At 36.4% G+C, this 25481-nt stretch overlaps 1 protein-coding gene and 1 pseudogene across 1 annotated transcript in view; one reads left to right on the forward strand and one right to left on the reverse strand.

Moving 5' to 3' along the window:
- Positions 1–25481, reverse strand: part of Tinag (tubulointerstitial nephritis antigen) — an 85045-nt gene that overhangs the window by 32477 nt on the left and 27087 nt on the right. The window contains exons 5-9 of the mRNA NM_001005549.1: positions 20653–20773; positions 17274–17424; positions 14207–14387; positions 12469–12514; positions 9779–9902 (exon numbers count right to left, since the gene is read on the reverse strand). Of these exons, the coding sequence (NP_001005549.1) occupies positions 9779–9902; positions 12469–12514; positions 14207–14387; positions 17274–17424; positions 20653–20773 (623 nt within the window). The remainder of the gene's footprint in view (positions 1–9778; positions 9903–12468; positions 12515–14206; positions 14388–17273; positions 17425–20652; positions 20774–25481) is intronic.
- LOC120094535 (U2 spliceosomal RNA) lies at positions 4111–4263 on the forward strand (annotated as a pseudogene).

Consider the following 25481-nt stretch of genomic DNA (forward strand, 5'->3'; position numbering starts at 1 on the left):
CTTTTGTTTCTCATTAAACTCTTATTATATAATAATATATTCTAATTCCTATCAATGCAATCTCCCTTTTAAAATTTCACTAATGTTCGTGAACACCTCAGCTTTTATAAACAAAAATTAAGATTTCATTAATGTTTTTCTATGAGTAATTGCATATGAAAAGGTGATAACAAGATTGATATAGTGTAATAATGGTATGCTAACAGACACAAGTTTACATGATACGAACTCAAATCTTTGAAATGTTACCCATTGCAAATATTTCTTGAATTAGTGAGATAGCTTGCAAATTATAAAATCCAAGAATGTAAAGGTTGATAAAGTAAATCATTTCATTGATCATAAACAGCAAACACTATTTTAAAAAATATACCTCGATATAACTTATTATACATACTATATACTAACATTATAAACTATGCGATTATTTGTATGTTTGAGTGTGTTACAAATACATGCAAGACTTCAAAAATATTAAATCTTTCTCTGATCAATTTTTTCCCAAGAAGAATTAGAGTATATTTTCATATCAGGTATATTGTCACATACCCATTACAAAGAAAAGTGAAATAAAAACCATTTTGCACTTGGATGTCATTTTAACACACAAATTAAATAATTTATTCAGTCTGTATTACTTATTACAATTACATATCTATATGCACTCATTAAATCATCACAGTAGAAATGTTCACCCAATTATCTTAAATCTGTGCATTAAAAATCTAACTGAAACTCCTACTCACAAGTAATGAGTTGTCCAGGCATTAAACATAACATTGTCTAAAAATTCAGGCTTACCTTTCAATTGCTATTTTAAAAGATAGAGATCAAAATAGCATGTTGGTAAAAGGTTAGTGGCCTAATAAAAACTATGTCAGACGATTTTATAATCATTCAATCACTTTATGTTCCGAAAATCATTGAAATTTACATATGCAAAAATACAGGATAAGATCCTGGTAAATCAACCTGAAGGAACAGTTTTAAGATACATTAGTGAGCAAGTAGATGCATAGAGAGGTGACAATTACCATACAGATAAATGGCAGATAAGTATGTTGATAGGTGATAGATAGGTATATAGATCCATAATAGCTAGATGATAATAATGATAGATAGGTAGATAGAAAGATAGATAGATAGATGATAGATAGATAGATAGATAGATAGATAGATAGATAGATAGATAGATATGGCTTCTGACCATACAGTACACAAATAGTGTGAGAAAACAATTAAGCATCTATTTTAAATAATCAGGGTGTTTAGTAGCTCGGCCAGAAAGTATTTAACCTGTATAATACTATTTCTTTATTAGTACATGACATTTTTCTATAATTGTTTCTAAATTTAGTAAAAAATAATTAAAGAAATGAAATCACTGAGAATAAAAATGGTCATGGTTTCTAGCTCACTTCCTTTTCTACTCTCTAAATTCCTAAATTGCTGGTTTTTTTTTCCTATATTATAAAGTTTCTGTAATTTTTATAGCACATCCTCAACACCTTGCTTTTCTGATGCTTTATTCTTTATGAATTTATTTATTTATTCACTTTACATCCGTATCTCTGCTCCCGCTCCTCCCAGTCTCTCCCTCACACAGCCCCTCCCCCACCCCTTCCATTCATCTCTGAGAAGCGGGTGACCCTCGTGGGTACTAAAGCTCAGCACATTCCCCCCTCTCAAATTAGTAGGGGTTGCAACTACATGCATTCATGTTTGTCTCACATAGGTTAACTGTGTATCAAGTCCAGCAGTGACAAATGTAGATGTCAATAGCGTCTTCACATAACTGTATATTGTGACAAAGTTTTGAACAACAAAGTGGCACCAAAGCCTTACACTGTTCCTGTGAGTCTGCTACCCGAGTATCGCAGTACTAGTTCTGACCTCAATGACAGGAAGATTCATGTGTGTCTGTCCTCAGGAGTATTGTGGTGTGAACTGTGAGTTGGAAATAAAGAATGTGGATACGAGCCCTGTCTACGTGGTGTCAAGATGCTCTTGGAGCTTACCTCTGTGACTATACACCTGCATTCCTTGGAGACCACTGTGAACTCAACTTTGATGGATGTGTTAGCCAGCCATGTCTCCATGAAGGTCTAGGTGTGGATGGAGGAAACAGCTTTTCTGACTCTTTGATGATACCCATCCCCAACATCATTAGTTTTGTTTGTCTCTAACATCAGCAGTGGCCCACCACTGCACAGAGAACAGGGTGGTTCCATGACCAAAAAATGTCAATTCCTTTTGCTTCCTAGTCGCCTCTATTTCCTAAATATCTAGAAGCCCATTGCCAACAATTCTTTTTTCCCTCAAATTATTGGCAATGAAATCTAATTCCTGGCTCTCTTGTACAAATAATGTAATCTTATGCTCCAAAGAGACAAAAGAACCATTCTTCATCAAGATATCTCTGCCCTAAACACTGAAGCATTTTGGTTTATCCTTATATACTGTCCTGACACAAGGAAGTTACCAGGATATCAAAACAAGGCTCATGTGCTCTTTGGATTCCAACCTCTTTCAGCTTTCTAAAGTTCTCAACACTCCTCCTTGCCAGCCTTCCCTGATCCATCACTCTGGACTCTTCCTTAGTTCATCAGCCATTGGATTTCTCATGCCTTAGTTTCAATGCTTTTCTTCTTATTTTTAATACTATCCGTCTTCAGCTTTTATTGGTTTTCTGTCCTAAGATCAATATACCTACACTTGCTGGCTCTGTCATTTATCTTTATTGGTCAGTGGGTGGGATTGTCAAAGATCAAACCTGAGACCTCACATCTACTGAGTGAATAATGTGTCACTGAGCTGCATCCCTATCCTTCCCCTGGAGTTTTTCATATCACAGATTTCTTTACAATGATTATAGGAAATATACTAAAGTTTTAAATCATTTTTCAGCATAAATTTTTGGGATATCTGTGGGTGAATAATTTAAATTAAATTAACTCAATTTTATCTAAAGAGCAATAAATCACAAACCACTCAGGAAATTGCTTTGTTAATTCTCCTCTTTGCCTTTCTTTGACTATTATGATTTCTGTACCCAATCAGGCTTCATATCACTTTAGTTTGTCTTCTCATTTGCTAGATAATGTTCATAAGTTTTAAAAAATTCTTCATGCTACTGATTCTGGACAACAGCGTCCAGTATCTGTATTCTAGTACTTACAAAATACAATTTTAGTTGTTGAATAGTTATGTAAGCACTTATCAGGCTTTCGGTTTGGTGGGGGCAGAGTCTTTGTCTGTTCCACCCATGGATAAAACCTCACTACTTAACCATTTGTTCAAAAATGTGATAAGTGAGACATTAGCTATACATAACAAAGTAACAACTTGAAGCATTATTTTCCTTTGGCAATATGGAGAGCATAGTTTTGATGTAATTGTATTTTACGGAGATGAAAATAAGGGAGAGTAAAAACTTGTTTTTTTTTATTATAATTATCTAGAATTTCAAATACTGCATTTAATCACTGAATTCTCTCAGCAATTCTTGAGAAACACTTGCAAAGTAAACACCATTCGTGCAGTGCATTGCCAATTTTGGATTTCAGGTAAGTCTCAGGGATATGGATGAACCATGACAAGGCAGTGGGATTGCAACATAGGGGCCATGGGCTGGAATGAAGTATCTCAAAGAATATCTTTTTGTTACTTAAATGCAATGTTTTCATGTTCCAACATCTTGAAACTTAGGATCCATCTTGAAACCAAAGGGACTCCTTAGTTTTGGCAGTGATATTTTCTAATTTGTAGTATAGGAAATAACTCTGTTTAAAGATATAGTATTTTTTTTATTTAGTGTGTCATCCCCCAAATAGTATCAAGAGATGTCTGGGGAGTAAAAAAGAGAGAAAGTAGAGTGTTATATTCTAGATGTATGTATGTCTTTCACTGTCCTATGCTTCGTACACAGGAAGACAGTCTTTGCTGCCTTCCAATAGAATCAGTTATATATGTCTGTGCCTCATTTTTCTGGGTTAGCTACGTTTTCATGGCTGATACCAAATGTCTACCAAGAAACAAAGGAAGAAGGTCATACATCGAGTTATGGGTTAAGAAGATACAGTTCATCTTGGTGGTTAAGGCCTAGCAACAATCGCTTCTCGGCCTTTTGGCTAAGATCAAGTGTAAGGCATAGCAGCAAAACTGACTCACATCTGCCATTAGGAGAACTTGTTCACATCTTGGTGGGGCAGAAAGCATGGGGAAAAATGCTGGTACTCCACCAACTCTGTTTCCCCTCAGTACCCAGTCTGAAAATACAGACCACGTTGAAAGTACAGCCTGCGCATACCTCAGTTGATCCACTCGGCAAAGTGCTTACAGACACACCCTAAAGCGGACCTCATTGATTTCTGAGGAATTTCTCAATCCAATAGAAATGACAATGAGAATTAACCGTAATTTCTGAGAAATGAGACTACACATTATTCGAGCTTTTGTTCCCTAGTGCTAAGCACTTAATATAAGCTCAAATTCATTTGTTCAAGTAAATTAAACCTAATAGCTTTAGCTTTGACTTCTACACAAAGGACAGCAGTTTGTTCAGATAAATTTGTTAGGCACTTCACAAAAGCATATCGAGCTCTGCAGATAAGGGACATTAACTTTCTTGAGATACTTGATTACTCTCTAACTCACTAATGCACTTATCTCCTGGATGTAGTAATTACCAAATAAGGAATTGATGGTGGAGCAAGGAATTAAAATCTATGGCTCCGGGGCACCAAACAATGCCAGATGGCCTAAAACATTTGTTAAAATATAGACATATTCCTACCAACAAAGTTAGTTTTGTCAATTGTCACGGAGAGGAGATACATTTTTAAAGGTTCCAAATCCCAGGAGCTTCGGGATGTGGGCACGGCACTGCGAACAGCAGCAGTGATAGAATGGAAACACATTCCATCTCTGTCCACCACAGCCTGTGAGCTAATGAGTGAGGATAACAGACTCCGCGCCCACTAAAGCAGTAGGGACAGGCAGTGAGGAGTTGCCATAAATCAGGGAGCTCTGAAAGAGAAAAATACACCTACCACATAAGGTTTTATGAAGAAGATTTTTGGGACCAAGGATATCACCAGACGAAGACAGAAATGGATATAAATGACACAGATTAAGATTAGAAAAATAAAAGTTAAGCTGATGGAGTGTAGGACCAAATTAGAATTAATCTTGAATCACAATGACACATTATAAAGTCACAGACGTGTCCATTTATAGTCCATTCACTTCCTGAAATTCACTACATGAGTAACACACACACACACACACACACACACACACACACACACACACACAAAGGCAAACTTTAAGCACCAATTCCTTATTTTTCTATCTTTGCTGATTGAAGCAGTCATGATATAAAAAATTACCTCATGGAACAACAGAAAGACTCATTTTGCACTATATCAAAATAAGACCGGACATTGAGAAGAGACATTCAGTTCAACCCAGTCCTTACTTCACCTGAATACTTAAATCCATGTTGAAAGTTATGTCAGAGTTTGTAGAAATTTCTCTCAAGATCTTTACAGTGAGACCATTTGCAGACTCTATTCCCTTCCCAAACTATCCACGAATGATCAGAATCAAAACTACATTGGAAATTCCAGCAGCATCCAGAGTAATGGCTGAAAAACCATGCACGGTATCAAACACCTGCGAGAGATGTATTAGAAGGCTCGAAGAGCCTTGTGCAAACTGAGAACAGAACCAGATAAGCCTCTAGGAAGAAAGAAAAAAGAAGGGTCCTGTGATCACAGGTCCATTGTCCACAAACTTGAATCAAAGCTATGAGCACCTTGGCTTTTTTCTCCACTTTTCCCCTCTCTTATTTTTAAACTAAAAATCGCCCTACTAAAGATTAATAGTAACAACTGAAAACTAGCTAAGAACAGAAGCTTAAAAGTCACTTTTCAATAGTAAAAGGTATTTTTAAACAGTTATCATGAGTTAACATTGGATTAGATGACTTTGTAACATACACACATCGTGCAAACAGACCTGGTCACAAGAAGCGTCAACTTAGATAATACATGATCAACAAGAAGAGATTGTTAAATTACTCACTAAGGAAGAAATTCATAGCTATATAAAACTGTAGAGAAACAGATGGATAGATAAGGAAAAGAAGAACTAATGGAAGACAGAGTAAATAATGGGTCCCATAGAACATTTAGAGAAGTCACACTGATAAAATAAATTGTAGGATTAGTGGGGTCCCACATCCATTCCGCCACAGGGCTCCGGCCACTCTGGGAGGCAAGACAGGGGAAGTTTGACTGCATTTATCCCACTCTGCATCTGCCAGGGTGGTGTGGGGCTATTGGAAGCTACAGGATACCGCCTGGGGTTTGGGGAAGACACAGCCTGAGATGCCTTGGGGGTCCCCAAGCTGCAAGAAAGCCAGGGCCGTCAGTTCTCAGGCTCTTGGGCATCATGGCACCACTGGGATGCTGCGGAAGAGCTGAGAATGGAGTGGGGGCCCACGGGGCTGAATCTAGCCAGGGCGGAGGGGCAAATGGGGAAATGCCCGGCTGGTCCTGTAGGAAGAGTCTTTGGCTGGACAGCTGTAGGCTTGAGCTTAGTGGCAGCCGCTGCTGGGTAAGCAGGGAGGCCTTCTGCAGGAGATTAGACCCTGGTGAAGGGCTTCTCTATGGCTTCCCAAGATGGATCCCATGAAAGGAGACAGTCTGTGGTTTCAAGACGTTTATTGTCATGGCGGAAAGTGGATAAGTTAAACCTACCCCACTTCTCAAGAATGGGCCAGAGATGAAATACCTTTGGCAGGAAGGAGTGTCTGGGAAGGAAAGCTACATTGGCTAAGCCTCAAGGCCTTTAGGTACTTCATTATAATGGAGGTCTGTTTTGGACCTACATGACCTGTGGTCAAGTCTTCTACCTGTGGAGAGGCTTGGGGCACTGCCCTTGCACGACTGATGGTCACACACCTATGGAGAGCTGCGGGCCAGTGATCGTCTTGGTTTCCTAGGAGCGTCATCGGGATTTCAAACCTCCTCAACCAGGAAGCAGGGTGTCTTTCACTGCACCACAGTAAATGTGGGCAGACTAGATGAGGTGTATACACCAAGGGACTGGTTATTTGGTAGAAGAACACATTGGATGGAAGGAGAGTTATTAGAATTTGACATCAGAAAGTTGGTAGCTGTGTTAGTGTAGTAGGCAACAGAACTTCAGATTCACTCCAAGAGAAGTAGAAAATCATGAACCACTAGTTCTAAGCAAATTAGATCTGAGTAACGTTTTACAATGAAACTCTGGTTTCTATATTAAAAATACAATTATCTGGAATACCTATCAGTAATCCAGATACAAAATAAGAGTCATGGACATTCAGGCAGAGATAATACAGGGGATAAAAAGGTTTTATCCCTTGGTTTTGAAGACAGTGTTGATGGATATACTCAAAGTGGGTTTTAAGGAAAGGAATAAGAAATAATTCCAACCTTTCCCACAATACCATGTGGGAGGAGAGTTTTCGTCGAGTCTGAGAAAATGCTGCTGAGAAAGAGGAAGACAGAGAGCCCCGTTTCAGAAGTGTTAAGTTTGAGGTGTCCATCTTCTGCATTGGGAGATGTTGCTAGAACACAGAATATACATGTCTGGAGTTCAGAAGAGGGGGTCTAACTTGACAATATTGTTTAATTGATGCCAGCTTTCATCTGGTGCTAAAAGTGAGAAAGAGTTCAGAGAGGACAGAGTTCATTGAAAACAGGTGAGACAAGTAGGAAAAAGAGAGCAAGTCCTGAGGCCAGGATTTAGCATCTACAACAGTGAGAGCCGGAATAAGAGGGGGAAAAGAAACCAGGCAAACTGCAGCAACTATGAGAATGTCACAAGGAAAGGAGGGGCAAGAGGAAAATCTGACAAGTGGTTTTAACAAGGAAGAAGTAACCAATAACCTTGGAACAAGCAGGTCTTAGAAAGGTAATAAGGTGAATAGGCACGAGAAAATAAGCAGCGTGGTTAAGAAAGACTTTGGGGAAGAAGTTTTGAGGACAGTGAATGCAGGCAAAGCCTGTCCTGGAGTGAGAACATTAGAAAATTGGGAAGAAGTTAAGAATAAAGTTTCCTCAGCACTTAGGAAGCAGAGGCAGGCAGATCTTTCAGTTTGAGACCAGCGTGGTCTACAGAGAGAGTTCCAGGAACAGCCAGGCTCCACATAAAACAATGAAACAAACAAAAGCTGTCTTGAAAAAGCAAAGCAAAAACAGAACAACCAAACAAAGAATAAAGGTTTTGCTCTTAAAAGTTGAGAACTGAAAAATAAGGGCATGTACTCACATGACGTCTAATCCTAAGAAGAAAGAGAGAAAACTCCTCAGGAAGTCTCTGAGTAGTTGTAAGAGGGTAGGGGAAAGAGAAACTTAGGGAGAAAGACACAGGGTTTCTGGGTACGATCTGCAAAATAAAGACAACATATGCTGAGAGTGACGTGTGACTCCAGGAAATGTGTTCTGATGGTTTCAAACTCGTCAGTGATATCACACATACGATTATCATTTAAGAACAAGAAGGTGCATCCATGGTTTTGAGAAAACAATTTGAAAATGAAGAAGCAAAGAGAATAGGCATTTAGAAGGCAATTAGCATAAGACATCCCACAGAAAGTTATCATTATAAAATGATATAAAAGTAAAATTAACATAGTTTTCACAAATATTTTTATTTTTAAATTTGACGGGATAAAACAGTGATTTAGGCAAAGAAGAAAAGTGGAAGGTATGGTGATGGTTGGTTTTAATGCCAACTGGCCATAAATTAAAATCACCTTAGCTAAGTAGGGAAACTAAACTATAGAATCATCCTGTTTGCCTTATCGACAGAAAGACCATCCAAGTGTAGGCAGCACCTTCAGAAGCAGCCCTGGTTTAAAAGAAGAGACCATGACACAGGATGGTTATTGTCGTCCCTCTTGCCTGCCCCTCCCTCCTGCACACTGCCAAGTTGATTTATCCCGTGGCTACTGCTCCTGCTGTTTCCATAGCTGATGTCAGAACCAGCATCCAGGCTCCATCACTGACTGAGATCTAGGTCTCGAGGAACCTTCCCAGTTTTACGGGCCAGACAGGAACTGCTGAATCACTCACTCAGTCTTGTGGACTGAATAACTAGTGGGTTCTTGTCCTGCCTGAGAGGACATGGCCAATGTGGATCTATGCCAGTGCGCAGGAACCTGGCTTCAAGGACCAAGCAACTACTGGGTTGTCAACCTCTCATATTCAAGGAAACTGCTTTGTATAAGTCTATTGAAGGCATTTTCACATGTTCATCCTATCTCTTCTGTTCTTCTAAAAATCTCTGACTACTGCAGGGTGTGTATAAAGGTAGTTATAAAGACTGACTATGGCCTTATAACAATTAAAGTTGAATGCATAATTTATTATAACATATGAAGAGCTGCTGAATACCAAGATAGAAAAGAATATAAACTAGAAAAATGGGAAATGCTAGTCAGAGTGGGATACAGATATATGAGATTAAATTTCTAAAGGTAATATGGAAGTGCAAATGGAGAATATACAGATGAAAATAAGTTATCCAAAGCAACCAAAGATATCAGATACAGGCTCAAAGAATGTAACTGAATACTCATAAGTTGTTAACCAACCAATTAATCAATTAATCAATAATATATGGCTGTTTCTTTCTACTCTTGAATTCAGTTTACACATTACATATATATATATATATATATATATATATATATATATGTAAAAATTTAAAGTAATTGCCTTACCCAGTGAGTTTAACTGCATGTGTCCGAAGTTTTCTGTACTTTTCTGGTTCTTCATTTGTGCTGACAACATGTCTGTATATTCCTGTCTTATAATAGAAGAAATCTTCATGGACCTGCATTATGGCTGAAGTAAGCCCAACAGGATAAACACCACAGTTACTAAAAAGCCTCTTTAAAAATCTAAGAGAGAGATGACACCTAATTTTACTCTGATTGGCTGGTTACAAACTTTTTCTATTCCTTTATAAACAAGCCAATTTCAGCTACGTAGAATATTACCTACATACAGTTTTTACATTTAAAATGCTTTTCAAACCTTCTCTTGTTGAGCTCTATTAAAAGAAAGTCACGTGCCAAAGAACATTCTGTCAGGATTTCATCCTTACCGCTCTGAAGAGCTGAGTCTGCGTTTCACTCTTTGAAAACCAGAGCCTATGTATACTTCATATGACGTTCTTTCACTCCTCACTTAGATTACATCTTTTCTATTTCACGTGGGGCTTTGTGCAAGGGCTTGTGCAATTCAGGTTGAAGACGTCAAACTTCTCTCTCAGGAGGCTTAAATCGAAGTAGTTTCTGTTTTTTTGTTTTTAAATTGGGACTAGATATGAATATCGTGGTAGCTAAGAACAGAGCTTATCTTAGCTCAACGTGTGTTCTAAATAAGTCCAAGTGAAGGTCACTGGCATTTGCTAGATCCTACAGTAAAGCTCATGCCTCAGAAGGAGATGTGCCTTTTCCTGTTCTGTTTTTAACTTTGTTCTTTATCATTCAGGGCCTTTGGGGGGACTGTGTCATTGGAAGCTAAGTCTCCTTTATCTACTATAAAACACATCCCCACAGGGTTTTTAAGAATTTTTAGACTGTACCCTATGCAAATTTCTGCTTTCTGAAGGTCTTAGAGAAATGCTCTCAGTCTTATTTATTCAAGGTTCAATCCATTTGACATTCTTTTGTCCCAAGACAGAAGTTAAATCAGGCTACAGCAAGCAGAAAATCAAACTGCACCTACAGCAAGGACCAAATAACATTCTTTTCATTAAAAAAAATGATGATATTCACAGTAATTTCCCGCTCTGTATAACCATTGACTCATTTAGCTCTCACCACTCAGCACTGCTTAAGTACTATGAAAAAAATTATCTGATCACAGCTACAAAACACTGCCAGCTAAAGCCAAGGGTAAGAACCCATCACGAGTAATCAAAGGCATCGTCATCCTTCAGTCTCTGACGTTAAACCAGGGCAGAAGAAGCTACAGGTTTTGTGGATGTGCAAGGAAGTGCTCTACACTCTAACCCTTGAAAAGCGGCACACAGTAAACTATTGCCCAGAGCCATAAGATATGTGAGGGCAAAAGAAAACCTGAGTTTTCCACAACTTTCAAAAGTTGGCATCTAAATTTATTTTATTTCAGAGCATGGGTTGGAGGGTTAGTGTTCCTATGATTTGGAAATTCAGAATTATGTAAGCCAATTTTGTTGCCTAATGAATTGCTAGAACCACTTAAGAAGAAAATGTCAAAGTGTGGGGGGGGGGGTTGTGAGTTTGGCCTTTAATTAAAATGTCTTCTATCTCCATATATGTTTCACGGCACCACTAGACAAAGCACATAATAAAATTACACACCAATTTCCACAGTTATGACAGCCAACAAACTTCACACATTTAAGAGGAAAGAAACCTTATTGGTTGCAAAGTTAATGTGAAGTTTTAATATTTTTAAAATTAAATTTAGGGTATGTTTATATAAGCTTTGATTTCTCGATAAATAATTTGAAGTTATTAAAATCTATGGTTCTTCCTATATCAATACTAATTGGACCAGCATTCAGGAAAAAAAAGAAAAACCTAGCTGATATTCCTTCAAATGCGTAACAAGTGATTTTAATTTATATCCCACTGTATTGAAATTGTATCCAGGCACTTCGCTGTTTACTACTCAGATTCCCACTTCATACCTCAGTGGATTGTTTCCTTATGCACTTCAGGGAAAATGTTATACAGAAAATACATTTTGTGTATTCATCTTTATTAACATTATTGATATAAGACAAATTCCAATAAAGGAAAAGGATCAGATATGCCTTAAGGTCAAAATCTATATTTACTATGCCACAGTATAATTATATTATTTAATAATACTTTATTACTGATAACAAATTTACAAATTTAGGTCACTTAAAATGTTTTTTGTAAAACACAAAAGTCATCCTAGTTTGTTTGATTTTCCTTGACCTAATAGAAAAAGTAAATTTTGTTACTAGTAACACTGTATTCTTTCAATGCATTCCTAAGGCCACCTAAGTTGAAAATGATTACATATCTATTCTTATGTATGATTTTTTTTTACATGTAACCCTGTGAATAATGTGAGATCCATTGAATTAATAATGGCATGTTGTACGTGCCCATCATGTGTCCATGATAACTCTGAAAAGACTTAGCAGCCTTTCCTTAAATGTGTTCTTACTGTTTACGAGTTCAACTCATGATCCCGGTCTTCTCAAAATGGAAGCTCATGCTAGGCTTTGAGAACAAATCTTCTGTGATAGCACAGGCTGGAAGTGTTGAAACCTTAGGAAGATGTCTGAGATTTTCTCTTTTATTAAACTCCTTTGATGTCGTATCACATGATGTTGTTTACTATAGGAATTCATAGTTGAAAATGACATTTCATCTGGGCTTACCTTGAACTGGTCCATTTTGTATGATTTCTCTCATGATTTCAGTTTCCTGAAATGAAATACATCAGTGAGTGTCAATGAGAACGACTAAAGCTAATGTCTGGTGCACGTGAGCTACTGTGCAACCCATTTCATGATTGCGTGACTCTCAGTGACTTGGCCGTTTGCAGTGCAGCAGCGCTTTGGAATGGTCTTCTGCACCGTATTGCACTGATGAGCATGCTAAAACTGTGAAATGTTCATTTGCTTTATTGATTTCTATTGCAATAACTTTTACAGTGGAGAGAGAATGGAGTAACTTTTTGTGGTGATGGAGAAAAATAGTAAAGTTAGGAGATTTAACTGTGAATATTCATGTTATCTTTGATCTCGTTATCATAAACAAAAGCAGCTACACCAAGTAACTGATAAGGGAGACTCAACAACTTAATCATGAATATTGCCATGTTGCAGTCAAGGTCCACTCAGTAGGGAGGCAATTCATTCATTATTCTTTCATTCATTCATCCATCCATACAAACATACATACATACAAACATGCATACATACATATAAATTATGTATTATAAACTGTGATAAAAACAAATTTGGATGCTTTATCTGTAAGATAGTTACATCTTGATGGTGTAGACAGCCTATGAATCAGTTAACATAATATCATACAATACATTCTATTATGGGTAAATAATAAAGGGCCATTGATTAAAAACACAAAAGGCACCTAGTGCCACTCAAAAGTAAAATAAAGCATCGGGAAGTTGTGACACAGGTCTGGACTGTTGGGTGACATTTCCCCAGATGAAAAGGTGAATATTCATTTGAGTCAAGGGAATTAATTTCTATGTCAGTAAAGAAGTAAAGATATATTATATATCTAGACAATAGAAAATAGTCATATGCATCAATGTCATTATGGGTGAGTAGAGGATTAAATACTGGCAAGACACTAATTTCTGTAGATTATAGGTCAAACATTCATAAAAGACCAGTGAGCCAAAATAAAAACACTAGGTTGTGATGTAGAGAAGAAATGGTGGTAACCAAAGTTTAATATATTTCCCAAATAAGTCTAGATAACCCTGATGCGATTAGGTTAAAATTGGGTCAGCATGAAGCATGACAAGCTGAAGTCTAATGGGATCCTTTTTTCCCTATAGCAATGTTCACTTATATTGTGGACTGAGGCATGAGATCAATAAAAGAAGCTATTCCCACCAAAAGGTAGTGGCTTAGCTGTGAACTGTCAGTTTCATTCATGTGCATACTTTATAAACCATAATTAAAAAAAAACATTTTAGACGGTACATTAAAATTTAAGTCAGCCCTTTAGATTGCTGCCTTAACAATTTAAAACTTGCTCAAAATGCAAGTTTGAAGTAAGAATAGTAACAACTGTATCTGAACAGACCAGGGAGATTCAGTGGGTAAAGGCGTTGGCCACCAAGACTGACGACCTGAGTTTAATCCCCAGGACCTACACGATGGAAGGAGAAAGCTTGTTCCTGCCAAGTTGTTTGATTTATACAAACATGTATAGTACATTCATACACACACACACACACACACACACACACACACACACACACCAGACACAAATATATGTAGTAAATAGAGAAAACTATATCTGTAAGCACATTTGTTAGTCTACAATTGTTTTGAATGTTTTAAAAATAATATGAATAACAGCAGAGCCAAAAGTTTGGGAATGTCATCCTTGTTAGTTCTTGAAGTTTAGACTTACATTGGAAGAGATTCTGTATGGAGGAGAACACTGATAAATCCTGTTGGATTTCTCGAAGCTGTTGGGACACGGCCTTGTGGCATGCCGTTTCCCCCGCCCATCTGATCTGCTGGCCATAGCACAGCTATTATTGTTAGTGCTTTGTTCCTTGAAAAGTGGGTAGCATGCATGAGATACCAGTCTGAGGGAATAAGAGTGAGGAGGGTGTTATCTAAGAAAGTTCTGTCAATAATCAAGTTTACCGAACTAAACATTTGTAAAATTTGCTATTTATTTACCTGCATGGTTCTAAAATGTCAACCGACTACATAGCACAGTGGCTTAAGGATACCACAGTCTTCCCTCCTTTTGCTATTTCATTATGATTTTTTTAAAGTCTTGCTTTCACACATTTTACATAAATACTTGGCATGCAGTTTCCTGAAGATGAAAAGGATCCTACAATAATTTGATTATTTCCTGATGGGATATCCTAAAAACTTAACTTTTAGAATTAGGATTGATTTTTTGACACTTCCACTAAGCTGACATTTTCTTAATAATTCATTGAATATATGTCTAGTTCATAATACTGAGGGGGAAACAATATAATGTTTGTACGATATTGAAATTTATAGAGTAAAAAGTTAAAAGTTGTATGTCATTTTAAAAAGAGACTACTATTGGTAGATTTTGAATCTAAGCATACCGATTATTTGGCTCCAAAATATCTGATTCCAAATTTATCATTACCCTAATGAATAGAGAAGTGGAGAGCAAAGAAACAGAATTATACATTTAGTTATGTAAATATGCAATACCAAAAATGCTATAACCCTACACAAAGAACTATCAGTAACTAGTGGCTGGTAGGAAAGATGAATTAGCTTCTCTCAGGGATGAACCCCTTTATTGTTTATCTAATACAAGCTAGTCAGTCCTGAAAATGTATAAAGGCAAACAACAAAAACAGAGTCAACAGATTATATTTATATATTTGTACATAAAATTCCTGACATATGTATCTATGGTTGTAACGAAATTGATCAGGGTAAAATTATAAATTAGAGTGTTGGGGTACAGAAGATGTATTGAGTGGAGGAGCTACAGAAAGGAAATGGAATGAGGTAATCAATACCATTCTATTTTAACTAGAAATGTATTCTTTTAATGATTTATTTAACTTTATTTTATGTGCATTGGTATGAGGGTGTCAGATCCTTTGGAACTGGAGATACGAACAGTTATAAACTGCCATGTGGCTGCCTGGAATTGAACCTGGGTCTTTCAGAAGAGCAGACAGTCCTCTTAACCACCGTGCCATCTCTCCAGCTCCATGAAATGCATTTTTTTAAAATGTTAAATTTCTAAAACTGAGGTAGTGATATCTGAACTTAAGAAATTAAGTAGATTTAAGTGAGGTAATGAGAATGGGCCTTTTGTGAATGGGATTATTCTCTTCATAAAAATGTTATTTCTCCATTATATAGGGATACTATGAGAGGATAGACATTTGCCAGCCATGTAAGAGCTCTTCTGATGGACTGAAGCAGGCAGCATGTTGATCATGACTTTGCAAGATCCAGAGAAAAGTGTCTACTGTCTATGGCTTTTTCTTATGATGGCCTAAGCAGAAAAACGTGATATGTTTTAATTGGATTGTAATATCAGTTTCTGTATGTAATATATTTAATATGCACATATAAAATTTGTATGTGTGTCATATCCGTGTACACATGTTTGTGCACATGTGTGATGTTGCTTCCATCTATAATTATATGTATGGAGTAAATATTGATGTTGGTGTCTTTCTCTTTCATGCTCCTTCTAGCTTTTAGATAGCGTCTCTCACTGAACCTAGAGTTCACTAATGGACTAGTCAGTAGTCTGGCCAGTGAGTCCCTAGGATATTCCTGTTTCTGATTATCAGCAATGATATAGGTTTATAATACCATAACTGGCTTTTTATGAAGGTTAAAATAATTCTACTCAGGCATTTTACCCACTGAGTCATGTCTACATATTAATAAGAATGATGACGATGATAATTTAATATTTTAAAAATAATTTCATACATGAATACTGGACTTACATCATTTCTACAATTTCTTCTCCCACCTCCAATACCCACAATGCCCCATCTTCCACTTCCTCTCAAACCTATGACTTCTTCTCTAAATATTGTTATATTATTATAGTATGTATATACATATATACACATACATGCAATATATATGTGATATGTAAATATCAACCTACTGAGTCCATTTAATGTTCCTTACATGTATATGTGTTTAGGATGATTGCTTAGGAAGGACCAAGCAAAAGTTAATCTGACTGGAAGTTAACAGTCCAAATAAGGCAACTTTAATTTATAATAAATTTTATTAGGTAAAATAACTTAATATCAATATCAGATATGGCTCGCACTCACGTCTGCCTATAGTCAGATACCATGAAACAGCAGATATATTAGAACTGTATGGTAAAGAACAAATGACTCATCCTTTACACCACTCTCTTACAGCCACAGTTCCTTTTTGCGTTTTAATAACTTGTTTTTATGGTAGTCATGGGTGCTATATAGATATCAAATACCAATAAGAGTAAGAAAATGCTATTTGCTATTTTCCACCAAATTGGAAGGAGGCTAATTAGTCGCCAAAACCCTAAATTGCTCATTAGTTTTACTTTTCTTGTTTTTAATATGATTTTCTTCAGGTATATATTCCTTAACCTGGTTAAACAAATGAAATAACAGATTTATTAGTGACATTAGCCAATATTACTTCCTCTGTGAAGACTCAGTAAAACTATTTGACTCAGAGCAACAAAGAACAAATACTTCGTTCAGTCTTCATACTCATTTAGCTAGAAATGAGTACTGTCTTCCAACATTATCTTCATGGCTGATAATGCTAGAAGTCAGGTATTATATATATTTAAATGTGGCATTTTCTCATGGCTATATAGATAAGATATATTCAGGGGTGTCTTTTTGCAAAAAAAAAAATACAATCTTGAAACTCGTCTTTTTCCATGGTCTCACTTATAAAAACCTAGATATACATGTTGGGCAGTTATTTACCCACGTTTTCTCAGGAACCACCAGGCCCTATCTATGCTTCCACTGTTGCATCCATGACGGTTCTTTGCACAACAGGAGATCAAATTCTGAGGGGAGAGGTTGGCTGTGTATCGACCCTTGGACTGAATTGCAATTCGGTCAGCTGCTACACCTGTTTCAAACAAAATACCGATTAATATTCAAATGACATATTATATTTCTAATACTTTTTTATTTGAACCCACAACTACTTTTTCAAAATTGATATTGCTCCAGTAAATTACTGCTTTAAGTCATTTTTTTAGTTATTCAAATATAGTCTATATATATTTAACCCCCCTTTTCATTAAGAAGCCTGCTGAGTGGTAGGTTTTCTGAAAGAGACATATGTAGCCAAATTGTCTAACGATTGCACCTGGAACAGCATCTTCCAGAGAATTACAGGTAAATCTATGTTTTATGTGACAGAGAATCAAGAAAGCTTGTTACAGAAAAATTAACTGTAAATTAATCCATAGGAATTTTACATACTACAGTAACCAAATCCATATTTTTACATTGTCATCTCATATAACTCTCCTGGAGGCCATACTTTGACTAAATTATGCTACCATAAGTCTACATTAAAGTATAGCTAAAATCTTTATAGCATACTTTTTTATACTTATAACATGATTAAAATAATCATATTTTAGTAAACATGTAGTTAATTCTGTATATAAACATATAGATACACACATATGTAACTAGATGAGTATATAAGTAGATGTGGTTATACTGTCTCTATTATAATAGTTTAAAAATTGATAGGGGTATAATGTTTGTTTTAAATGATAAATGTCCCCAGTAGTGCCCAGCACTTGAATCCTTATTTCTCAGTTGGTTGCAGCATTAGAGTGGTTTTAGGAAATATGGCTTTGCTAGAGAAATGTCTCATTAGGTATAGCCTTTTTCTGTTTGTTTTGTTGTTATAGTTGTTATTGTTGTTGTTGCTGCTGCTGCTACTTTTATGCCATGAGACATAATATCATGCATACCATTTTAAAATTTTAACATGAAAAATAAATACATATTTACTGCTGAAGAGTAGAAAAAAAGAAATAACACATCTCTCTCCTTAAAGAATAATAAAATGGGAAATGAGTCAAAAGTAGTGGAAATCAACTCATCATCGTGAGATGAAAAAATTAGGGTGAGGGCCATTTCAGTAAGAATTCTTGAAATACTAGAAATCTATATCATGTCATTGTTCATGCTTCATCACAAGCAAATCACAAGTCAGTATTTTACATACCTTCAATTAAAGGCAGAACATTAAGAGATTTGCTTTTACTATACATGGACTAGCCCTGGGCTCCAACCTCATAGGTAGCAATGAATAGCCTAGTAAGAGCACCAGTGGAAGGGGAAGTCCTTGGTCCTGCCAAGACTGAACCCCCAGTGAACATGATTGTTGGGGTGAAGGCGGTAATGGGGGGAAGATGGGGAGGGGAACACCCATATAATAGGGGAGGGGGAGGGCTAGGGGGATGTTAGGTCGGAAACCGGGAAAGGGAATAACAATTGAAATGTAAATAAAAAATACCCAATTTAATAAAGATGAAAAGAAAAAGAGATTTGCTTTTATGCATTTTCTTTTCTCAGAGCAACTTAACTTTTGTTTGTTTGATATTTTTTCTCAACCAAGTTTCATGAAAGTCTCTGAAGGTGTCATCTTGAAGTTTTTGTGTGCTTTCTACATGCCTTAACTGTGTGTCTTATTCTGCCATGTTTAGATGTGTTCACTAACAGCTTACACTTCATTCTCTCCCGTTTATTCTTTAACAAGATACACTTTGTAGGATAAAATGACAGTATCCTGCTGCCTCTGATATTCTCAAAGAGAACAAATCTTTATTTTGCAGTAGAGAATAGAGGTTCTTTGATATGTTGATATTTGTTTTTGTGCATCGAGATCAAATATAGTTTTAAATGTTTGCATAACATTCCATTCAGAATACTTTTGCAACGAAGGAAAACAGGGGTGATGGAGTTCGAGGCTTGATGCTCAGGATGGTTTCTAACACTTTTGCTCTTTGTAAATTAATTCACGATCATGGCTGTCCTTCATGAACAGGAAGGTTGCCAGAGGCTACACTGTGACCTGACATCATATAGACCTCTGCAGGACCATGACCTGGGAAGTCTAAAGGACCCATCCTCTAGATCAGTTCTAGCCAGATTTTTGTTTCTTACCACTAAGAATATTACTTAAATGCATTTGCAAATGCTGTCTACTGGTCTACCCTAAATGTAAGGAAACGGCATTGATTAGGAAATATTTAGCACATAAGCACAAATTAATAAATATTTTACTTGATTAAATCTTTATTTAACTGTCTGAAACAGTGCTCAAAGAAGACATGGGTTCCTAACTCAATAAGAGAAACACAGTGCGGACAACATTTATACTGATAAGGTGGGCAGTAGTACCTAATTAAAAAAAAAGGTATAACTACTCCAGAGGTAAACAGCCCTAAGGCTAAAGTTATGCCAGAGCATTTCTAGAGTAACCAAGTTAATACAAAGAAGTAGAGGTACATAATGATTAGCAAGTTTCTGTCACAGGGAATGCCACTGCCTGAGCTGGCTTCTGCAAGAGCCTGGGCACTCATTCCACATCCTTGTTGTGTTTTTAGCACGCTCCTAAATGCTCTTTTGGACTCCATTAAAGCCCCACCAGACAGTTCTATGAGGATGTTAATAGTATCCAGATATCATCATGGTAGGTTCTATTTCGTTGTGGAAAAGTCTTTGGGGACAATTTTGGAGATCAACTTGGGATCAACCTGAGTATCTTATTTGTTGTGCTTAGGAACTTGTGTAAAAATAGCCATTAGAGAAGGGATTCTTTTTTTACAGTTTCAAATGAGCCTCCAAACATTACTTTGGAAAGTAATCTGTTAAAATGAGGTGTAATACTTTAATCTACTATGACTTAATTCTAAAGTTTGACTTTGCTTCAAAACAGTTTAATAACTATACATTTTATACATTTTATAAAGAGAAAATATACATTTTATACATTTTATAAAGAGAAAATAATATAGAGTTTATATATGAATGTTAGCATTCTAGGTGATGTTGTAGTGAAAAGAAAGTAAAGTTCTCTTCTCATTATGTGGTCCAAACTCAAAATCAAATGAATTTTGGTGCCTTTATTTCTTTTTTATTTATTGTGTATATAAATTAGACATCGATATCCGGGTTTATTTCCAAATTTATAACCTCTGTGTTCCTTTCCTTGGACTAATCGTTTGTGGTTATTTACATTTTCTTAACTTAGAAACTGTTCCTCTGCTCTGTCATGCTCTAATGACAAACAGAAGTAATGAAGGAAGGATTGAGATGACATTCTTACTTGCGGTAGAAAAAGCCCAGGATGCAGCACAGTTCTTTTGATCCAGTGGACCATGAGTCCATCCAGGCCACTTATAAGAAGCAATGAAAACCTCAGGAAGATCAGCTCTGGGATAAGATGCCTAAGGGAAAGAGAAGCAGACATATTACATGTTCTCAAGTATGGCCCCGCTGGCAGGGTAAGATGCGTGCACGCCCTCTTGTAATGCTTATCATGATTTTGAATTGTTTTATACATTCTGGTTTCTGAGGGAAGCATTAAGTATAGAGGATTTCTGTACCATTTGTGTTGAAAGGCGGCTATATGCAGAGACTCACAACATGGACTGAATGCTTCTTCAATTTACCAAATAGTGCAAGAATGTTCCTGCCAGTGCACCTGTCATCTTGAATCATAGCTTTCTCATTCATGTTAAACACACACACACACAATTGTGAAAATTACTACTAATAGAGAATTTATATTTCTGTACCTCTTTTCTTCTTGGGAGTATATATGGCTGTCAGTGGAAAGAAATTTCAAAACAAGCCATTTAGAGTAGCTGCCTATTAATGCAAGAAATCATTCAATTTTACATCATTATGAGAAATGAATTTAAAATTAATTTGTTCATATTTATAAAGTTATTAAAGATTAATGAGGACTATAAAATTTGTGTAAAACAAAATAGATAATGGCATGATGTCATGAAAACCCATAATAATTTTCTAACAGGGTCAGTTTTTGCTACTATTTCAACATACCTAGGTGACATAAGAAGAGGAAATATTTGCAGCATTTTTAAATAAATGAGGAAAAATGACTTTCTAAAAGCTAATTGATAATATAAAGACTCTGTTAAGTAAGATTTTCTCCACGGACTAGACCATCGGCTTAGAGTTCTGTTGACCTCATGAACCATTATTGTCATTTCTACAAGAAATGTGTGGGTGCTGCTCCTTGTGTCAGAAACTGGATGTCTATAAATAATAAAAGCTCATTGACTTAATGGTTTTATGATTCGTGCTAGTAAAGCTACTAATCTGAAAAGTTACCAAAAATTTCTTCTCACAGTTACAAAACAGATTCAAAGTCTAAGGCAAGTAAAATGTCTTTGTGAAAAGGGCGCCCACCCAAACTAATTATAAATTACAGCAGTGATAAGACACATCACTTTAGACATAGAGAAGTATTACTACCCAATGAGAGAGTAAGACATCCTGAGTCCATTTCAAAGGCATTGCTACTTACAAGAGTGAAGGAAGGACACAGAGCTTGTCACTACAACGTGGCTGAATGATAAAGATGAGCGTCACAGAACCAAGAGGTCTAAAATGCCAGTGCTGCCCAATGGAGCGCATAGCAGGAGCTGAGGTGGAGCGATATAAGCATGGTGGTCTGAAAGGGATCACTGAGGAGATAGAGGCTCGGCCTCATCGCTATCTTTCTGAATAGGAAACAGACACACGTCTTATATACCTCCCTGTGCCTTCTGTCATCATGCCCATCGGCGTATCAGTGCCCATGTAAGCACTTATCACATGAGGTTGCCTCACGTTTCCAGATAACTTGATTGTCTCAATGGCCGTTGTTATCATACGACTCTCAAATACAATTTAAGAGTCCAGTGAGGATATAACCCTTTTACTGAGCTGAAGCAATGATCTCTCATTGCTAATGCATTTCAGCAGGATTTAGTTATGTAGAATATTACTTCCACACTTGAAAGATAATCAGATTGTTTTGCATATGTAAGGTAGCCTGTTAATAAGAAAAGTGTGTGTGCACACATGTGCACCTGTGCAAGCCAGGTAGATTTCATCTATTAAAATAGGATTTCTCCTTAGTGCTTTGAACTACTGTAGCACCTTATATTTCTACTTTCATGATTTCTGCTTTAAAATACTGATCACGAAATTTGGGTAATCCTTCTCAGTAAGATAACATAACAGACACACAGAAATTGTAATACTTTTATTGAAAACATATTCATCAGCAGGATAAAGCCAGAAGAATTCATGAAATTCATCCATTAACATTTTAAAGATTTTTTTACCACTTATTTAATATTGGTTCTTCTTAGAAAAATGGCCTGTATGACTTAAAGCTTCTCAGAGGAATTATTTTCAATTTTATTTCCCTCATGATAACAAATTATTTAAGTAATGAACACAGAGAAAATCCCCTAAGTATTATATTCCTGTGGAAACTAAGAATACTTTTGAAAGCCAGAAAGTAAAAATAGTACTACAGAATAATAACTCTTAGACGTGGGTTAAAGAATTCTGATTTTAATAAATGATACATTTTAATTAATTAATTTGGTGGAATATAACCAGGTAACTAAAAGAATCAGAAGTACAACCTAAGAGGTTACAGAAATTATAAATTTGGTATATTATGTGAAATAGAAATTTGTCTTCAAACGAAGTACTCACTCTTCCATAAGGGCCTCTTTAATTTCTTATATTGTTATGTTGAAGGAAATCAATCATAATTTGACTCATAATTTTCAAACAAACATTAGCCAAATTTGAGATTAAATTTGAAGAGTGTCCCTATTTCAACATTTTATTTGGAAATAATAATAATAATAATAATAATAATAATAATAATAATAAAATAAAGTAAGGATACTGTGGACAGATATACAAATTCATAGCAGTGCTAATCCCCAGAGCCTTCCCTACATTAACCTTTGCATCTAGATTATGGAGAATGGAAAGATAATCACTGAGAAGTCTAAGACACACTTATTTTCTCAGAGACATTAGAAATTATATGCATAAAAATTATATGCATAATTACTATTGAGTCTATGCCTACAAGACACATACTATGTGGTTCACCCCTCTCTTAACTCCAGCTCCAATTTGACCTTCCTCCCCATTTTAATATGGATAACCAGAAACATAAAATTCAAATAATGAGACTGAGAACCTAAGTTTATTTCAGTATTCCACGTCAGTGGTAGAGACATTTCTCTGGACTGTTTCATCCTGAGGAGGACAGTATTGTTTTTTCTGGTGGTCAGGGGATACGGAAATACTTCTCATCCTCCAATGTGTTTACCTTTGAGCGTTAGCATTTGAAATCCTTTGATGCTTCTCTGTTGTCTCACGCTCAGTGGCTAGTGCCAGCTCTTCTGTAGCCCTATTCTTCCTTCACAGTCATGGAGTTTGTATCGTGGCACATGCAGGCTCACAAAAGTGACTACACTGGCCACAAGCCAGCTGCTACTGATACCGTTCCCAGCATACTACACCTAAGTGTCACTTGGTAGTGCTTGGTAATTTTCCTTAAAAGACAAATCGTTTCCCTACTCTTCCTGCTTTTTTCTGCTGCCAGCAGTTGGGTCTCATAGTTTGGCTTAGAGGTGACCCCTTGAGCTGGTTTCTAACCTTGGGAATGAAGGAGAAAGTGAAGGAGGAACAACAGAACAGACAGCAGCTTGGGTGCAGGATCCTCCCCATCAGAGGCTTTGCTTACAGAGGCTGGGGTGGGGGTGACTCTTGCCACGCTTATGCCACTGTCATTTTTTGTTCTCTTGGTCTCGGTTTGCCTTATCATACTTACTAAAGAATAAAGTTCTAGGTTAATATTGTATTACATTGTACCAAAAACATGAACTACAAGAAGGCACCCCGGTTTCCGAGGTACTAAAGAAAAACACAGACGAAATAGATGGCTACATCCTAAATGGCTACTCAGATGGTTTACACTAGTTTGAAGGAAATTTAGAAGGTAATTTTAAGGGGAATTTGTAAGAGACGTTTTTAATTAAATGGGCTTATATTTTTTTGCAAGCGCCAATGTTCGTGAGGACACTCTTCGTAGTTTTAAAGGCTTTTCATCTAATTCAATGCAAAATGTTTCATTTTACTCCTTCTCTCATCTCACGCTGATGATAAAGCAAAGAATTGGTGTCTAGTGCAGCAGATTTGGGGAAGAAATAGGAATAGAAAAAAGGGAGTCTGGTATCGGAGAGCCAGCAAGTGGGTATATGGTACATAAGCACCTCAGATTACTTCAGAAATGTCCTCAGCCCTTGTGAAAAATCTATCTGTGCTGATCGCTTAGGCTCCATGACTGGTCTGGTTGTACCAGTTACTGTCACAGCGTTGGGCATAGAATGGTGGCTAGAATTTTAAGAACCTTGACCCAGTGACAGTGAGAATGTCTTACATTCTGGTTTGCTCTTGCCATTTTCCCACAGATGTGAGAAGGTTCTGAGGTGAACACACACTGACACAGTCTCCACCATTCCTGACCTGCCTGTCTGGCACCGTCCAGACTCATTGTGCTGCGGCCAACTGTCCTGTGTGCAAAAGTGGGGGAAGGGGCCATTTTTGTCTAATATTATGTGAATTACAAAATCATGTGACTGATTTCTCTGCTTCTGTTTTTTTTTTTTTTTTTTTGTTAGAGAGATCATGAAATGGAGAGAATTTGGGAAGAGTTGATGGAAGGAAAATAGTATGATCAAGATATATTGGGTGAAAAATGTTAAAAATAAGGAGAAAAAGAAAATAAACTGATTATCTAATGACTAGGAGAATAATAAAGCAGTCAGTCAAACAACTGGTGTGTGCTACATAGTAATGAAGTATTCAGTCGGTCAGATGCACTGTTATTTTCTCATCAAAAAACTTAGGAACTTTGAAAGTTAGTTTGTAATTCATAAAATGTTATTTTGTTTAACTTTTAACATACCATCGAAAATTTATATTGTCATTTTTAATTGTTAGTTTTATCAACTAAGTTCATTTACACCGAATGATTGAATAAATATACTTGCTAGGGTAACTGTGAACATTTTTAACCATAACAACTTGGCATCGGATAGAGTA

The sequence above is a fragment of the Rattus norvegicus genome, chromosome 8 (assembly GCF_036323735.1).
Source record: "Rattus norvegicus strain BN/NHsdMcwi chromosome 8, GRCr8, whole genome shotgun sequence".
NCBI classification, from domain to species: Eukaryota; Metazoa; Chordata; class Mammalia; order Rodentia; family Muridae; genus Rattus; species Rattus norvegicus.